The 19,347-nt window shown below is 41.5% G+C and overlaps 2 protein-coding genes across 9 annotated transcripts in view; one reads left to right on the top strand and one right to left on the bottom strand.

Annotated features, from left to right (window-relative positions):
* Positions 1 to 8,868, top strand: part of smarcd3b (SWI/SNF related, matrix associated, actin dependent regulator of chromatin, subfamily d, member 3b) — a 55,852-nt gene extending 46,984 nt beyond the window's left edge. For all 8 annotated transcript variants that reach the window (XM_050056338.1, XM_050056334.1, XM_050056333.1 and 5 more), the window contains 4 exons: positions 283 to 418; positions 2,126 to 2,248; positions 4,763 to 4,864; positions 4,965 to 8,868. In XM_050056338.1, the coding sequence (XP_049912295.1) occupies positions 283 to 418; positions 2,126 to 2,248; positions 4,763 to 4,864; positions 4,965 to 5,018 (415 nt within the window). In that variant the 3' untranslated portion in view covers positions 5,019 to 8,868. The remainder of the gene's footprint in view (positions 1 to 282; positions 419 to 2,125; positions 2,249 to 4,762; positions 4,865 to 4,964) is intronic.
* A 2,694-nt stretch (positions 8,869 to 11,562) lies between these two features.
* Positions 11,563 to 18,038, bottom strand: chpf2 (chondroitin polymerizing factor 2). The gene is made up of 4 exons (XM_050056939.1): positions 16,767 to 18,038; positions 15,652 to 16,216; positions 15,338 to 15,520; positions 11,563 to 14,386 (listed from the first exon to the last, which is right to left on the bottom strand). The coding sequence occupies exons 1-4, from the start codon at positions 17,036 to 17,038 to the stop codon at positions 13,112 to 13,114; spliced, it is 2,295 nt and encodes a 764-aa protein (XP_049912896.1). The 5' UTR covers positions 17,039 to 18,038; the 3' UTR covers positions 11,563 to 13,111.
* Between the last annotated feature and the right edge of the window lie 1,309 nt (positions 18,039 to 19,347).

Below are 19,347 nucleotides of genomic sequence, written 5' to 3'. Positions count from 1 at the left end.
CAAGTGTTGGCCATTGGACTTCATAAACCATACGTGGTAGCAGCTGACTGCACAGGCAAAACCTAATTAATGCTTTTGTAGGTTTGTCACATAAACACACTCAGGACTGTTATTATTCACTGTACAAATGAAAACAAAAAAAGAAAAGAGACGTCTAAGTAGGGAACATGGATTCAGTAATCTTCGGGCACTGTGGCATGCTTTTAAGGATTTATTGAAAGATCTCTCTCTCGGCTCTGTAATGATTTTCCTTTGCATAAATTAACGTTCGCTTTCTGTCAGCGTGGATCCCAACGACCAGAAGAAAACGGCCTGCTACGACATCGACGTGGAGGTGGAAGACCCCCTGAAGGGTCAGATGAGCAGCTTCCTCCTCTCCACCGCCAACCAGCAGGAGATTGCCTCGCTCGACAACAAGGTGAGATCACAAAATACTACACACTGTGGACTGATTCACCTTTGATGCTGTAAATCTCACCGAGGTCCCAAACCAAGCTGCCTCATGGGAACAACCAATTTTACTGCATATATTTTTAACAGGAGCTTTTGTTTTATTAGAGTAGTTTGCTTGCAGTGGATTTCACGCACTTCAGTTTTAAATGTGGATGCTGTTAATGTTGGAAAGATTTATGCTTGACAGACACATTTGAACTTGTAAGCTGACATTTGTTCAAAATTCAATAATACAGTCCCCGGTGGTACAAAACACACACACCAGCAAGTATCGCCGCTCAGTGGTGGAGGTATATCTACTTAAATACTGTTGTTGAGTCCAGTTTTGAGGTACTTATACTTAACTTAAAAGTTTTTTTGTCCTTTTAACTCCACTACATTTATTTGATTCCATAGTTACGACTTACTTTGCAAATTCAGATAATAATGAAACATATAAATCCACTAATAAATGATTATATATTATGGTGAGTCTTTTGTGGGAAAGCTTCGGCTCCATACTGCATGCCATCTCCTGTATCTCTCCCGCCTTCCTGTCTATCTTTGGCTGTACTATCATTAAAAAAAATGTGAAACGACCAAAAAAAAAGATTATTACAGGTTAAGAAACCCAGCAGTATATGAAGAAATAAAAGTTTGCCTCCACCTTTATGAGCTACAATATAAATGTGATGTACACATTAACACGATACCAATTACAGTCCATTAATGTAATATGAAATGGCCACTCTACATAATGAGTACTTTTACTTTTGGTACGTAAAGGTATTTTGATGCCAATACTTTTGCATTTTTACTTGAGTAAAATTTTGTTACCTGTAACAGAGTATTTGTACACAGTTTTATTGCTACTTTTACTTGAGTAAAATATCCGAGTACTTCTTCAAACCACTGTTAAATGTATGAACACAAAATTATTCTTCTCTTTTTTTCATGATGGCAGAGATATGTCTCTTTTTCCATCTATTTTTTTTTTTAAAATTCATTCACCTATACTTTTGAGAATATCGCCATTATTGTTGTCAAAAATGTTATCGAAATGTATTGATTCTGAATATTCAAAATGATTTATTTTCCACAGCATCAATATACCGTTATCAGCTGTGTTGTGCTGTGCTGTCTATTATCATTAAAGTTTACTACAGTCATTCTACTGTTCTCTACTACTAGCCAAGAAAAGTCATTTTTGTCATGTTACCTCCTTTTTATGGTTATCTTTTAAGAAATAGTTTATTTCATGCCCTCAATGTCAGATTTTTCCTGTAGTGTCAAAAATGGTATTGAATATCTATTTTTCTAGGAGTTGTGTTGAAGTTACATATCCCGCCATGGTGGCAACACTTACTGCCATACTTTCAGCACAGCTGCATATTGTAGAACTGCCTATACTGAAGTGCATATTTAGTTGTTGTTGCTTCTCCTGATGGTAACATCTATAAACCCATCATTTCCTGTAGAACTGTGTGTTTCTGATTTATAAATGTTGTGTATGTAAATGATTTTAATTCTGAGACTTGACACTGAATCATTTTTATTTCATTTTGTCATTTTGGATATTTTTGTATCAGTATACATAGATTATTCAGCTGTGGTCGCTGCAGTCTTTAAACTTACAGTCAAATGAACAAAAGAAATTGATTTGATGCGCGGTATGTGACTGCTCCTTTCTCAGATCCATGAGACCATCGAGTCCATCAACCAGCTGAAGATCCAGAGGGACTTCATGCTCAGTTTCTCCAGAGATCCCAAGGGCTACATCCAGGACTGGCTCAAATCCCAGAGCCGAGACCTTAAGGTTTGATATTTATATGCACGCACACTCGAGTCAATTTAAAGCTCCATTGAAACAACCGGCTGCCTTTATTTGGGCATACTGTTTGTTTCTGGTGGATATTAAAATGCAGAGGGTTCTAGCAGCTGTTGTTACTCTGAATATCAAGGTCCTACTAAATATATTTTCAGTTTATGTGATGTATTATATATTAATGAGAAATTATTTGTAGACTAAACTAACCAACAGTTTAAACAGTTAAATTAGCTTTATTTTCACCAGCTACAAAAAAATACTGCATATACAGTGTTGGGGAGTAACTAGTTACATTTTATTAAATTACTAAATCAATGTTATTAGAATCAGATACAGTTAAGTAAAAATTAAATTACATTTACTAATCAAAATGTTGATGATTACAAAGGGGTTACATTCAAACATATTCTTTTTGGTGAAAAGATGTACAACATTTATTCTGTTGCTTTGAATCTTTTCACAATGCAGGGATGCCTTTTTTTTGGCATGGACTATTTCCTGGTGTTTCTTTTTGGCATAGACTATTTCCTGACATATTTCAGCTTCATTGCCCAGCTTAAAACATTTGTTTTAAAAGTAATAAAAACATAATGTAATATGTTACAGCACTTTGATGAAGTAATTTAAATGGTTATGTTAATTATGTTTTTAACAGGGTCATTACTTACTTGTAACCTATTACATTTCCACAGTAACCTTCCCAACACTGCATACATAATAATATAATGTCACACTGACAAGTCATTCTGCTGCCAAAGTACTTTTCCTTTGATACTTAGATACTTCTGTACTTCCATAAGATTTTTCATGTAGGAGTTTTACCTTAGTTTTACCTTATTAATAAGGTAATTTTGGTATTTTACAACCTGGACCCTTTTCCCATGTTTTGTGTCTAAGGGAGTAATGGAGACAACAACTTTTGAAATCGGTCCAATAGCAATTCAGTGTCAATATCATTTTATTTCCATTAAAAATGTTTGTTTTTGCCACTTAATGTCTGACAACACCATGGAAAGGATCCCTACTGTTTAAGAGTAAGATTGTTTTTGTTTGACCAGAAACAGCCACAAAATCGCCATAGCCAAACCCACCAGACTCCATTTAACTAAACAGTAATTTTATCATTGTAAAACACACTTTATTCAAAGTCAACGGAAACAAACTATACAAAAGTTGTCTTGGTTCATCTTTTCACATATCTAGCAATCACCAGTTCTGGTTTGGTTGAAATAAACCCATAATTCCCCCAGTTAGATGTGAAAATATGCTGCCTCTATACACGCTAAAATTACTGTTTTATTTAAATGGAGCATGGTGAGTTTGACAATAGCAATTTTGGGGCTGTTTCTGGTTAAAGAGAAAGAATCCTAATCTTTACAAAAGGTCTGTCTCTGTAGGGATCCTCTACTTAAAGATAGTTGGTAATGTTGGAGAGCTAGCAAGATTTGAAAGCAGCACCTCCTCTAAGCTCCACCCCCTCCTCCCCCTCCCGTCAGTTCTCCGTCCAAAGCCACGGCCCCACACAAGCTTGAACGCGCATCCTGCAGTCAGCAGGGCAGAGGAGAGCCGAGTAAAATAACAAATCTCCCCGAAGCAAACAAATAATGACCTGTCCAACAGAAAGACAGCAACCTCTGCATCACTTTTAAGGCCCTTCAGCTCCCTCAGTTGTCTTCACTGTTCAAAAGCTGCACGGATGTTGATGTCTGGTTTGTCCTCTCTCTTTATCCTAAGCCTTTTTCGTTGCAGCCTTTTCTGCCTCTGACTTTCCTTTCTCAGCCTGTTTAGCGGGGCGAGCCATAAAAATAACGCTGGAAGTGGTAGTTTTGGCTGCATTTTCTCTGCCATTGTTCAGCAAACTCCTGCTAACTCGGTATTTCTGCTGAGGAGTGTGCTGAATATTTCCGACAACGGTGACACGTGATGAGTGCACGCAGGGAGGAGGGAGGGAGGGACAGAGGGGGGGCTCGGGCAGGACGAGACATGAAGGCATCTGATTGGTTCTTTCCATTTGCACCGAATGGCAGGGATTGGTCAGAGTTTTTACAGGCCTGCAGCTGCCACAGAGGTCGGATTTTTTTCATTCCTTTTTCTGAACACATTATGTATTGACTACTCACTAACAAGAAGTGTTTCTGAACAGGATTACCAACTATAACTTTAATGTTGTCAGACACATTTTATAAAAATCTGAGCCTGTCAGTGGCAAAAACAAACACTTTAAGCACATTGGCGTTGCACAAATTCCCTGAATGGTGACATTGTAGTCTGTGTTGCGGCTGCCAGCTGCAGCCCCCGTCTGAACTGGACCAATTTCAAAAACAGTTGCTCCCATTAGTCACTTAGACATAAACAGTAGAAAATAGAGTCCAGGTTTGAAAATACTGAAGTTGACCTCTCAGTAAAAGACCTGAATACTTGCCATTCGTCTTGCCACATATAATATTTATGCTGGTTATTATTTAGTCCTATCATTAATGACTTCCCTCTCATTGGCTGTAGTTAATGACAGACGTGGTGGGGAACCCTGAGGAGGAGAGGAGGGCGGCGTTTTACCATGAGCCCTGGTCCCAGGAGGCTGTCAGCCGCTATTTCTACTGCAAGGTGAGGAAATGTCTTTTACGCTCACTTCACAACAACCCCTCTCTGGCTCTGCCTCCAGGAGCTCTGATGACGTATTTCTTTTCTCCTCTTTCCTCGACAGATCCAGCAGAGGAGACAGGAGCTGGAACAGGCCTTAGCTGTCCGCAACACCTAAACCAAGGCCCTCCTGAATCCCTGCATCTGATATCAGAGCTGTGTGTGTGTATGTTTGGATGTGTGTGAGGCCATCGCTGTAGTCTGGTGAAACCTTACACCTCTAGAAATGTAAGTAACTAAAACAAACAAACAAAAAAAAACATCCTTTGCTTTCGTGATGAAAGAAAATGCAATTTCTTTCCAAAGATTTGAAATGAAAAGGGAATCTAGAGGAGGAGGTTTTCACACGACAGCAGCGATGTGGACGTGTGGAAGCCCAGATCCCGATGCACAGACGCGTCCACTGCATATTTGTTCCCGTATTGTGCAGGACTGTGAGGACATCATCATTAACCGCATGTATTCGGCTGCACCCTCAGAGGTCAAGCCCCTCAGACCGCAAGCATCCTCAGACTCACTGCCTAATAAACAAAAACCTCCCCCATCATTGCTCCTCTCTGCTTCTGTAAATACGTCGCAATCATGTCAAGACAGACTCTGAACCGGCTGCTCACACACCACTGTGTTTTCGGATTCTCATCTTGAAAGAGTTTGCTGCTGCGTCCGACATGATGTAACCTGGTGTCACAGTCAATCCTTACGGCGCTCTGGATAAGTCTTCGTATTTTATGTGTTCCAACTCTTTCTGTTTGATTGTGAGTGTGACTCTGTGTGTTTTTTTGTTTGTTCTCATTAGGAGAGTGTTTTTTTTTTTTTTTTTTAAAGACTGATTAATTACACCAGCAAAGTGAAGATTACAGTGTGACACATTGGGTTGCAGGGAATCAGTTCTATCTATAAACCTGAGGTGTGGATTTTATTCATTTTCAGGTTGGAGTGAATCAATTGGAAAACCTCCAGTGTGTCTCATTTTAGTCGCATTCGCCAGTAAACAGACTTCTTTTTACAGTAATTCCGACAACAGTATTAGGTAACTTAAGTATTATCACCAAGAGAATAGTGTTTTAATGAAGGAGAAGCAAAGTATTGATCATCAACATAATTTCTTCCCTTAAAGGGACAGTTTGGATTTTTTGAAGAGGAGCTGTATGAGGTACTTATCCATAGTTGGTGTATTACTTACAGTAGATGGTGGTCAGTATGCCCCCAGTTTGGAGAAGCAGACAGGCATACCGCCACCACAGAAACTCAGCAATGTACTGCTGTGAATAAAAAAAAGACAACATAAAGAAATCAATATCAGTCCAAGTGGACAGTATATTCATAATATTCTATACCGCATTACCTTGCCGTTAGACAGCCCTTTCCTTTGGCACTACATTTCTCAACCGGATAACATATATTCCTACGCAAAAGTCCAACTGCGCCGTGCACTGTATTATGCCTCAGGTTAGGTTTTGGGGGTGAGAAAAGGCTGTTCTCGATCCAACTGAAATGACACTTTGCTAAAGATGTTTAAGATGGTGCACGCTTAAAACAGAGAAATAAAAACAGTTTTGGCTAATGGCAAAGCAAATTGCTAGTTAAAATTATGCTAAATAGCTACAAGTAATTGAAACGACTTACCAAACAAGAAGTCAAGTGTGAAGCGCTGGCATCTGGTGGTTCAGAAAGAACCTGACGTCGTGTTGGAACCAAGTCCCACTCATGGCAGCAGCAGCTCTCTGGGTCCAAAAGCATGCATTTAGCGTTTTGATAGTTAGCGTGTGCTCTTTCTTTACCTCCAGTTTCCACAGAAGTTTCCCCTTTTACTCTGTTTTCCGGCCCGTTCAGTCCCTAGCCATAGAAGTTGTTCTTCTCTACACTCTTTCACAAAGGTATCCCTTTGTCTCCACAGTGAACAGCGTTTCATCGTAGCTCTCAATTACAGATTTTTAAAATTTTCTTGTATTTGTTATCTCTTTAAACCTGATGGACAATACAGTGGCCATGCTTATATGTAGAAATACACAAGTTAAATGGTTGAAAAAATGCAGAGCCAAAGGAAAGGGCTGCCTGACAATATGGTGTCCACTTTGACTAACGCTGACATTTTTTAGATAGGCCTTTTTAAAGTGGCTAAAGTACATTTAGCCTACAAAAACCATCCACAGCAGTACATCACTGAGCTTCTGTGGCAGTACTTCTGCCTGCTTCTCCAAACTGGGGGCGTGCTGACTGCCATTTACTGTATGTAATGCACTGACAATGGATAAGTGCCTCATAGAACCCCACTTCAGAAAATCAGAACTGTCCCTTTAATCATAGCAAAATGACAAATATGCCTCTACATGTTGGGACTTGTCGACTGATTTGTTTTGTCACTCACTGCCTCTTCCTTGTGTAGTATTCTGCCAGTCAATGTGCTGAAGGTGTTACCAAAGGTTGCAACAAGAAGAAGAGAAACACGATCACTGAAATAGAAGTGGGCAAAAAAAATCCTCACCTGGGTTTAACAGAAATTGCAAAAACATATCCTTGTAAGGCGGTTGTGACAAATCTGAGCAATTTGAAAGGGGCTTAGTCCTGGATGTTTGCCTTTTGTAGCCAATTAGGCCTCAGGTCTCTATAAACAAAGCCTGAAACTGTTATTGCAGCGAGCACTTGAGCCCAGGTCTGGAGGTTTTTGTCCATTTCTACACTTTTTATGTTACATGAAGAAGAAGAAAAAAAGTTTTTCTTTTCTAGAGATGTGAATGTAAATATGTTTTCCCTGAAGAGGGCCAACTGTACAGTATACGACAGACTATTTGTGTGTGTTTGTTTTGGGGAGGGGGGGTGTGAGTTACATGGTGCATTATGGGAGCTCCATGAGTTTTGAATTAGTAGGGCAGGAATGTTAGTGTTCCTCTGTGTACTATCTTGGGTCGGGGTGGTTTATTTTAGGTCCATCCCGTTACTATCATGGGAGCTGGAAGCTGCAACAAAGAAAGACCTCCCTCGCTTTGAATCTCAGTAGCTGTTACCACACGATATAATCTGCACCGATCTCCTTTTACACTTTTTTTTAATGACACTTGACTTGTATGTATATGTTGTAATGTCAGATGGAGGATTTTTTTGTGTCAGCAGTCTGAGCTGGAACCTTTTTCTGGGTTTCTTTGCACTGTGCTGTAGTTCTGTTGTCGGGACTCGTCATCACGGGTGAGACCTTTATTATCCCAGCATACACAAAAAGTGATTGGATGATTTCACGATGACCTATGCATGCTCCATGGACATTAATTACTACATCTGATGAGATAGTGTGTGTAAATATAAAAAGATGGCATAGCAGTCTATGTGACGAGCAAAAGACTTTTGTTGAAATGCCTTCTGGAAACTTTTTTGCCAAAAATGATATGCCCTACCAGCAACTAACTGTAGGTGTGATTTTTTCTGAACTGTGTTTTTGTTACTAGGACTAAGTTATATTAACTGCACTCGTTAGAGGAGAAACAGTAGTCAATGGTAGTATCTTAGTCCTGCGTCTGACCAGGATTGATTTGTCTTTGTATGGCCAGGGCATTCACATTGTTGTCATACAGTCACTAATTCACTTGCACCCTCTTGTGGAGGAAACGAGAAGCTGCAACTCCTGGGTGACCTCAGCTCCGAGCGCCACAGCATCAGAATATCTGACGGAAATGTTAACAAGACTACTGCGTCTCCTGTTGCTACACCCTGACATACTATCGACATGTTTGTCTCACTCCCTGCATGTGTTTGTGAAGAGTGGGAAGTGCTCTTTCTCTCTGTTTACACTGTTGTCAGAGCGTCACCAACAGGGAGATGATAGTATACATAATAACACTGTATATCTGTAAAGAGCAAACTCGTTTGGTGATTACATTCAACTGAAAAAAAAAGAAAAAAGGGAAAACAGCTGTGACATTGCGAGACAGCCTGGATGTAAATAAAGAAGCGCTTGCCAAAGTTTGTAAATGCCATGATATCTGAAGTGTCTTTTTTTCCATCTTTATAACCACGGCGGGTGACGAGACAACAGGCCCCTGGGCACAGATATGGAAAAGGCCCCACCACCTCTCCTGAACAGGAGCAAGACACACAGACTGGTGGTTTTGCCTCTTTTTGTTTTTGTTTTGCATCTTTCTTTCATTGTTGTGCACCTTTTAGTGGTTTTGTGTCTCTTAAAGGTTGTTTGGTGTGTTTATTTGGTCATTTTATATCTCTTTGCAGTTCATTTGCATCTCTTTGTAGTCTTTTTGTTTCTCTGTGTGCTAATTTTGAGTCTCTTCCTGGTTCATAATTTGAGTGACACTTTGCAAATGAAGGCTGCGGGGCCCCTGATACTTGTGGCCCCTGGGCCTGTGCCTAGTGGGCCCGTTCAGTTATCCATCCATGTGTATGACTACAACACATCAAAGTGGAGGCACTTTTCTTGTGCACGTAATAGAAACTTTACTCAGACCACAGCTTCCCTCTGTAGGTTAACAATGTCATCACTTTTTTTTTTGGTGCTTTGCTGCAAAAATTTACATATCATTGTGTCAAACTGAACCTCTTAAAGCGACCCAACTTCTAAGTGTTTTACAAGGTGATATTATGCGTCAAAAAATATCTTGAAATAAAAGCCAGGATGCTTTTTTGATATTTTTTAAAAGGAAAATTAGTTTAAGTTATTCCTAAAGCTACAAACTGTAGAGCTGATCCTTCAATGTTTGATGTTTCTGCCATTGCTCCATACAAACAAAATAAGGCATGAATTCTGGTTTAAATCTGGTTTAGCAACTCTAGATTGTAGCTTTTACTATGAAGAGATTCAGCTTTCTGTAGGATGTTTAAGAACCAGCAACAATACATGTACACAGTAATTGTCATTGAGATTAAGGCCTCTTGTTTCCACATTTAAAGGTTATAAAATACTTTTTGCAAAGTTCATCAGTAATTTAGCTGGGTCAACCTCTGGGTCAGTTTTAGTGTATGCATACTATGACACAAATAACACTGCTGCTGCTGCTGCAGTGATCTTAAAGGGACAGTTCACCCTTAAATCAAACATACATATTTTCCTCTTACCTGTAGTGCTATTTATCAATCTAGATTGTTTTGGTGTGAGATGTGGAGTGTTGGAGATATTGGCTGTAGAGATGTCTGCCTTCTCTCCAAAAACAAGGAAACTAGATGGCATTCAGCTTTGGAGCCATACCAGCTGACTTTAGGTGAGAGGCGGGGTACACCCTGGACAGGTCGCCAGACTATCACAGGGCTGGCACAGGGAGACAGACAACCATTCACACCTACAGCCAATTTAGAGTCGCCATCAACCCACGCAGAGAAAACCCATGCTGACAAGGTGAGAACATGCAAACTCTGCACAGAAGGGCAGTGAACGGTCTCTTTAAATGTATATTTGATGGTGAGTAATCACAAAGGATTAAAAGGTGCATTACAAGTTCAACCTGTGGTACCAAGGCATGTGCAGTTACACGTCAGTGTGTTTCATCTTAGAGAGTGCATGAATTAATTTGCTACATTCTCTTTTTGATTTATACATAGATTAAATTAGTTCTGGATAAACACAGAAAGCACAAAATGATTGGAGACATCCTTGCATTTTACTTTATCTGTTGTCCCCTGATCTTGTCTGTCAGCCTTCAGCACTTAGCAGCTTTAAATCGAGTTGGGTCTTAAAGCACAGATTAATTTCTCTTGTACATTTCAATATAGTTTGTTTTTTTTGTTATATACTGTACACCAAGGCAAAACACATAATCTTTGAGTTGAAATCCATATTGTGTAAAGCTTTTCAATAGGCAGTAGGTTAAATCTATCTTTCAACTTTCATATATTCATTGGACTATAGGTACTATATAGGCCTTGCCCTGTGTAAGACAAGCTAAGTCTACACTGTATGAGATTACTTAATATGAGGTGATCAGATGAGCACATATACTGGTACACCAGTTTCGTGCCGGCCATCAAAAGACATCCTCAGCCTGCTGGCAACAACAGATACCTGAGGTCATTGTAGGACTAACCTACCTGTAATTCCAGGTAAATGATAAAATTTGAAATTTATTAGAAAGTAATACTTCACCCCCAATGACCAAATCCATATCAATTACTCACCCCTTGTTACTTTGAATTTGTGAAGAAAACCTTTATTCTGACATGCCTCCACAGTGAACTAAGAATCCAAAAATGCCTTAAACTCTTCATGTATTTAAGTCATAGGGGTCCGCGTTTAACAACAGCAAAACTATATCAAAACATCAGTTTACAAACTCTCATACAACTTGTGCAGTATACTCCAAGTCTCATTTATCCCGTTGTGTGCTCAGTACCTTCCAAACACATGCATTTTCATTTAAAACTTACCATTTAAAACACTTGTAAATGTTTTAGAGTTTGTAAACTGATGTTTTTATATAGTTTTGCTGTTGTTAAACACAGACCCAATGACTTCAATTCATCAAGAATTCTCTCCGTATTTTGGATTCTTAGTTCAGTGCGAGGCATGCAAGACAAAAAAAGTTTTCTTCCTGAATTAAATGTAATACAGCGTGAGTAACTGATATACAAATGTTAATTAAAGGGGAAAAGTATTCCTTTAAAAAGTTGTTGTGACTTCAATAAACAGTAACTTTCAAACATGTAAAGGGCAGAATTACTCAGATGAATCCTTTGATATCCACATCTTTATTATTTTCCACCATAGCAGAACTCCATTTAATAGGTGACATCAAATGTTTTTTTTCCATATTCCAAATAACAGTGGGATCTGAAAATGCAGTAACCAATTATGCAAATAATTGTGCAGCCCTGCTAACTTAGCCTTCACTAAAAGAACACTCTCATACTCTGCATGTAAAGTGTTGATTCTGTGCTCAAGCTCATTGGTGGTTAAATGCATGAGCGAGGCGTTCCTCAGAAGGTGGCAGACAGGCATTTTATTGTTCACTGACCTCACCACAAGGAAGCAGGTGGAGGCCTTTTCCACAGCGCGCTGCAGCGGTGGTATAATGCTGACTGCAGCCCCGCTCCCACCTCAGAAAGAGCCTCTTTCACTCTGCTGCTCCACTATTCTCCCGACAACCCTCACATGGAGGAGTCCTGTGGGTGGGGGGAGGTTAAGGGGCCTCAGTGCGATCGTCTCGCCCCTTTAGAGAGGAGGAGGAGGCTGTGTGAAGTAAGCCATTCAGCTTGTTCAACCATCTCGCTGTGAAGGTTAACCACCCACACCACGGCGGACCTTGGCGAGGTAGACACGACCCTCCCTCTGGGCACTGGGTTCACTTCTCTCCCCAAAGACGTGTGTACAGAATACTCGCCAAAACCCAGGGAGGCCCGGGCCGGGTTGGAGATTTACTGACTTAATGTGGGGAGACGAGGCGGGGCAGGCTGCTGGAACAAACTGTTCACTGCCTCCAGGCGCTGCAGTAAAGCTTTTAGGCAAACTGGGAAGACTACATTATATTACTGTGAATATGAGCACGCCATCACGACTGACCGCAAGATTCTTCTGCCATAATGCCTTTTCTTCAGCTCTGCCAAGCACATAACAGATACCTCCAGGAGGGACTGCTCAAGCATGCTGCATATACAGATCCCTATAAACAGTTGTCTCTCCATCTAATGAGACTGAAACAAGCCTTTTACACACTGTGAGCAGTATGAATAAAGAAACAACTCTGAACGGAATTATCACTCTTTAATACCTCTTAAAAAAGAAAAGGCAGCCGACAGCTTCAGCTTGTTTCCAGTATCATTTTTAAACATCTTCACTAAGGAAGACTTATGGCTCAAGTTTTTTCTCAGTTAATCATCGACAATAAAGGCCTTTGTTCATTTATTACTTCAAGACACAGCCTCCTTTTTTAAAAAAGAGGAATATAAATATTGTTGCTCGGCTTCTGTAAGAATACGTCAATGGTAACTGCAGTCCATGTCCATAAACCTCCATGACTCATAAATCGTCTAGACAAGACAAAGTCATAAGCCAGAGGTTCTCATATGTACTGAGCAAAGAGATTTTCAGCTGGAGGAACGTATGCATCAGCACATTTTCGCTCTGTCAAAGTGTCCATGAGCAGGCGACGCTGTTCTTTAGCTGATCCTGACCTCTGTCTGCCAAATACAAGGGTGCGCATTTCAGTGTGTGGATCACAAAAGTACCATAATTCACATTATTCTGCGTCCAGGCAGTATGTTTGAGGCACAAACACGCCTTTAGGTGCTGTTGGCCTGCTCTTGTTCAAAAAGAGCCATGGCTAGATGTGAGCGTGACCCCAGACCCTCCAAGTTGCTGAGGACACAGCGGTGGTAGATATCCTCACTGAACCGAGGGTTGCACACTCGGCGCACGTATTTCTGGATCAGCGCCGGCTCTACGGCTCTGAACACGTGCAGGCCCGAGTAACGGACAAATATGTCATAAACGTCCATACTCTCCAGCAACTCCTCGTTGTCCAAGATGTCAGCGGCCATCTTGGTCCGTGCGGTCATGTAGTCCGCGTTGTAAAAGCAAGCCTCGTCGAAAACATGGCGGTCAAAGTGGCCGTCTCGCAGCGACTCTGAGGCAAAAGAGGAGGAGGCGGCGGAAGGCTGCTGGTCGCGGTACATGACGGCGGGACTGTACTCTTGGAAGTGAATGGGGAAGAACACCTGCCAGTTGCTGATGGCGTTCATTCTGCAGCGGTTCAGGAAGTCGGCGTTGACCTCCGTCCACACACTGGCCAGGAAAAACAGCGTGTCCACCGGGTGCTTCTTAGAGATGATGTCCATCAGCTTAACCTGTGAGGGCACCTCTGTCTTCACGCTGATCCAAGGGATCTTCACGTCTCCGTAGCGCTTCTCCACCTCCCCGATCATGGCTTTAATGCCAGCAAACACATCAGTCTGGCTGACTCGCTGTGCGTCGAAGGGATCATAGATGAACAAGAACGTGAGGAGGACATTGTCGTGGGTGTCCAGAGTGTTCATCACATACATGTCGAGGAAGTTACCAACAAAGTCCTGATCCTGGGCGGTGACAGGTAGGATGACCTGCACCCGTGTTGCCTCTGTCACATACGGCATGGGGATAATCTCAACTGCACTTAGAGGTCGCAACAAGTTAACCCGTTTGGCAATCACTTGACTGTGACCTTTCTGGGTGTAGGCCTCCAGTGCAAGGTCCAGCACATACTCCATACCACGTGTGGGGTCAAAGCGTCGGTAGCCGTTGAGTAGACGCCTCTTCCGGAAGCGTAGCTGGGGCTGGTAGCGTTCATTCAGGCGCTCCACTGCAATCTCCAGAACTGCGTTTACATCCGCACGGTCGGCCCCTCTCATCTCGCACTTTGGGGAGCTGTCGATGCAGGAGTAAATATGCTCCTCCGTAAAGTACTCCCAGTTTATAACCTCAAAACGGGTTCTTGGTTTGAAGGGAGGGTTGATTCCGATGGGCCAAGTGACTCCGGCCTTCCCCTCTGGTGTCAGGTCACTCAGGTTGTTGATCTGCACCTAATGAGTACACACACAAATCTGTCAAAAAGGAACGCACTGTGTACTGTGTCAACATTTGCCTTCATGATATGTTTGATTTCTCTACGGTGCAAGATATATTTAACGTTAAGTCAACACAGGGTTAATGAACTATCATTAGCAGCAACTTTAATTACACAATACGGCTTCTTAGACAGATCATATTCACAGGATGATGACACTGGAATGCATGCCCCAGTAAAACACCCAATCCCTTGTCTTGGCTTTTTGACATGTTTAAATATTGTATTAGTCAGGAATTTATGCCTTGGTTCAAAAAAAGGGGTGTGGTGGAGAGGAGAACAAACATACGGAGCTCATCATCCAAGGAGCCTGATACTGTCCTGTCACATAAAAACTTGTTTCTAGCTGGGAGAAAGCAGTGTTAACGTTCCAGTGTGCAGAATTTCGTAGGATATATTGGCAGAAATAGAATATAGTATAGTAAGTATATTGTTTTAGCATTTTATTACCTGAAAATAAGAATTTAATTTAATTCCCTGTGTCTATTTGTTTTGGAGAGGAAGAGACCTCTGCAGATAATTCCCAGTAAAAACCTCCTGAAAGTCTGGCTCTCTAGTTGTCACAGAAAAAAGTGAGCACACATTAGCAGGTGCTGGGCTGGCAGCCTGTCTGCTACAATCTAACCAACGTTGGAGAAATACTGATTTATTTATTTTTTACTGTGAAACTGCTTCATTCTGTGGTTTTTACTGATTTTAATCACCTTGTCCATTTGTTTTGATGAGGAAGAGACCTCTGCCGATAATTCAACTCCCAGTAAAAACCTCCTGACCATTAAACATTGAATGATTCCTAACCAGGAGTCCATGCTTGGCACACGGGAGACGTTTCAGCACGTTGCAATTGGCAATCATCACCACTAGATGCCACTAAATCTTACACACTGATCATTTAAGTATTACAAACCTGCAGCTGTTGTATCTGTAGGTAAGTCCATTCCAGCTCAATCTGGCTGAAGCGTTTGTGTAGGCGGTACATGAGATTAGGTTCTGATATAGGATGGACTGTGAAGGCATTTTTAAACTGTACGCTGTCTTCGCGCTCTGGATCTGCGTTTTTCCCCAACTCAAAGTAACGATAGGTCATTTCCTATAAGACACAAAAACAATGACAACGAAATTAAATGTTATTCCATCAATAAAACTGTGCAAATGCATTTTTCTTTTTTTATTTCTATGCACATTTCTATTGGTGTCCATGCCCACGTCTGTGTTTTTTACCTGGTGCACCTCCACACAACTGAGACCCAGGTAGTCAATAATGCAGCGGCCCAGCCACTCATCAGGTCTCACACTGAGGATGTCATTACGGCAGGTGTCAAGGTGGGGCTGCAGACGGGCCAACAGACTGCGAGACAGCAGGTAGCCGTACCCCCCGTGGCAGTATCGTGCCTTCTCCTCTCCACCAATAAACTCCTCCGCTCGGCCCATATACAGGTCCTGACCCGCACTGAGGTGGCCCACCAGCTCCGACAGACGATCTGCTTGCATGTAGGTGTCATCCTGGGCTAGGAGGAACCAGTCATAGTCCGAGCCATAATGCTGATGGAGGTGACGCACTGTCTCGTACATCAGCCACACTGGACGGTCATCACCGTGGGCAACCACAGTCATGCCGTGAGGCACCTTAGGGCTGCGCAGGCCTGTGAAGAAGAAGGTGCGGTGGAAGTGGTGGGCAACTGTGCGGTTCACCGCCACGGCCAGCGTGTTGAGGGTGGCACGGGAGGTCAGTACACCCACCAGCAGTCGCTCTCTGATGCCCAGTTCAGTGTGAATGTAACGAGTTCTGGAGAGGTGAGGACAAATGGAGAGAGCAAATAAATAGAGGACATCAAATCACAAACAGAATAAAAGTGATCATTTTTCATAACAGTCGACGTATTTCCATCACAAGAAATATATATTCTTAACAGACTAAAACGTGTTAAGGCAAATTTTTAAAACTCTTGTAAAACAAACATAAAAGTGATGGGAGTGGGTAAGACTTCCAGCCAGTGATACACTGTTGGATTTGAAATAAGACATGTATAAGAGGATGAAATCTTAACGCATCTCTGGATCAAAATGTCCAGCATCCACACTGAAGCTAATGTATATCTGTAAACAGATTTAGATGTCAATTAGCCATCTATATTGTACATGCCACTAGTATTTAGATAATTGCAGGGAAGATTTAAATGTGAGACTATTAAGTTGAGAATTCCTGTGGATGCCAATTGTTCCCAGTTTCTTAAAACAAACCCGTGAGATATAAAGTGCTGTGATGTGTGCAAATTTGTTGGGAAAAGGGTGCTGCATTATGTATGACCTCACAAAGACATGACTTCCCCACTCACCTGAGGACTTTCTTGTGTGACTTGTTTGGATCCTTATGATAGGGCACAATACGTGGCTGGAAGTCCTCTTCTCCAGCTCCATCCCTTGAGTCTCTCGGGGCATCTCCTCTGCCTATTAAAAGCCTCCCATTCCCCAGTTCATCTCCACAGGAGTCATCAGTATCCCCTTGTGTCCAGGACACCATCAAAAGGCTCAGACTACATCCCAGAGACAGCCCGAGGATAAGGGGTAAAGCAGGCCTGAACACGGCCAAAAAGGAGGAAAGACGCATATCTAGCAGTTATGAGCCACACTTGATGAGGCTGCTCTGGAAAATTTTATTACTTACAGATGTGTCAGCTCTCCTGCTGTAGCTTAACACACTTTAGCTAAGGGAAAACCTACATAAGGGGAAGCTGATATGTTGACACACGCAGAAAATTGCCTCAAATGTCACATAATGTCTCTTTTTCTGGTCCCATCCGGTGAGGTAGTCGTTAAAGTTTCTAATCAACCTAACAAGCAAAGACTGTATTTTAACGTTACATTGAAGAGCAATACATTACAGGTTTTGCAAATGTAACGTTTATGTTCAACCCCATTATCGAAGTTAATAGAAAACATGTAGGTAACGTTAACGGTATAAGTTTGTTCTTTTGTAAGAGGAAATAACTGCAAATACCTTAACCTCACTAACGTTTATCGCTCCGTAACGGCTGTTTAACGAACCAAGCTGGTTGTAGTCACTGTCACGTAAATTAAAACGTTACTCACTGACTTTCAAGCTAACGTTATGTTAATTAGCGTAACATATTTAAGCTAGCTTTAACGCTAATAGCTACACTAAAGTCAGCTAACTAATGTAGCAAGACGCTAAATATCACCAGGTAAAGTTGCCAGTTTGAGTTTACATTAAGTTACTCTAATTAGTGAGTAATAAAAAATCGAAATAAAATCACAAAAGTTTTTAACGCAGCGGTTGAAATTAGTTATAACCCCTGCAGTAACGTTATGTGCCGGAGGAACAGACATCAAAGAGCAAGCTAGCAGGCTAGCATCGTTGTTTTAGTGCAGATCCTCGATCCGTCTGTCTCCACGAACCCCGACATTAAGGCATAGATCCCATTTTTCACCGTCGTTGCAGGTAAAAATCCGTCAAGCACCGCCACACACACGTCGTCCATTTTCTTCAGTTTCTTGACTTCCTCAAAATTTGAGTGCCACACACACAGAGGGGAATAGCGTCCCTCTCACGTCGTGTTTTGCCCTCATCATCACTGACTGAGCCTGTGCTGCTGCAGCATCACCTATCACTGAGTCAAGGGACCTGGGTTTGCGATAACGACTGCTTTCAACAGATTACCCCTAACCACAGCATGAAAATATAGTTATATGGAGGTATTGGTTTATGGGTAGATCTGTGTGAAGACACTGGGTGTTTGTTGTGACAGCCTCAAAGTGTTTCATTTAGAGACTTTATTAGGGACTGTTCTCTACTTATCAGAGGAGGTGGGTGGCTGGGGTGAGACTTGTGTTTTAAATCTTGACCCTTCCCACATCTTCAAGTATTTTTCCATGAGCCTCCCTGAGTGATAAGGGGAAAATGCATGACCCTCTCTCCACCATAAAAAGGCCCTAACTGTATTTTTTGTAGCAAAAAGTGAAGCAAAAATATCTTGATTGTCCCTCATGGCTGGTTGCAGTATGGGTAATAAATCCCACCCCATCTACTTGAAGTTTTGACATTAACTACAGATTAGAAAACTGGCAATTGATTCCAATTTCAGAGATATACAAATTTGGAAAACTTGTTGATTTCTAGTCATTTTTTTTAGCTGTAACTTTAATGTTTAAAGATATATATTCAAGCACAGTGGTCCAACCTATCTAACGTTTCTGCTGTGCTCATTTTATGTACGTTGTTGCTTTGCTATCATCTTTGATAAACCAAATCTGACATTACCAACTTAGACGCTAAGTAATGCTGTGGACAGGGCTGCAAACTTATTTCAGCCATTTTAAAAAGGGTAAGTGTATGCTATATTTGCTCTGCTTTACCTTACATGTTAAATGATTGGTGCCGCCGTAGGCCAATGGAGTTCGGTGGCTTTGATATGACGCCTTCAATTCACCATCGGAAAAAGATGTCTGACGGCAAGGTAAAGCAGTGAAAATGTTCTAAATATAGTGTACACTTGAAGTGATATTGTCATTTAGGTGGCGAAAACATGTTTTGCTGCTGCCCTTGTCCAAAGCAGTGCTTAGGTTATGTGGCAGTACTTATGTCTGCTTCTCCAAAGTGGGAGCAAGCTGACCACCATCTACTATATGTAATACACTAATACACTGACTATGGATAAGTAGCATTTAGTAGGTAGCATTTGCTGAGTTTCGTTTAATTTTTATATACAAGGGTTTTTCTACCCGGAAGTTTTTTTTGTTTGTTTGTTTTGTTTTTTTTGGCTTTTTGCATTTATTGTAGGACAGCTTGAGAGTGACAGGAAAGGGAGCAGAAAGAAGACGGATGACATGCAGTAAAGGGCTGCAGGTTATATACAAAATATTGTGATTCGATCTGTAGTTTTTGGCTATGACAATAGG

This window comes from Epinephelus moara, chromosome 11 (genome assembly GCF_006386435.1).
Source record: "Epinephelus moara isolate mb chromosome 11, YSFRI_EMoa_1.0, whole genome shotgun sequence".
Lineage (NCBI taxonomy): Eukaryota > Metazoa > Chordata > Actinopteri > Perciformes > Serranidae > Epinephelus > Epinephelus moara.
The sequence above is the reverse complement of the archived record's forward strand: the minus strand, read 5'-3'. Positions and strand labels throughout refer to the sequence as shown.

Coding starts and splice junctions, on each gene's coding strand:
- chpf2 (XM_050056939.1), bottom strand. CDS start 17,038: ATGCGTCTTTCCTCCTTTTTGGCCGTGTTCAGGCCTGCTTTACCCCTT. Junction 16,217..16,766: donor TCACACAAGAAAGTCCTCAG/GTGAGTGGGGAA, acceptor TCACCTCTCCAG/AACTCGTTACATTCACACTG. Junction 14,387..15,337: donor TACAGATACAACAGCTGCAG/GTTTGTAATACT, acceptor TGTACTCATTAG/GTGCAGATCAACAACCTGAG.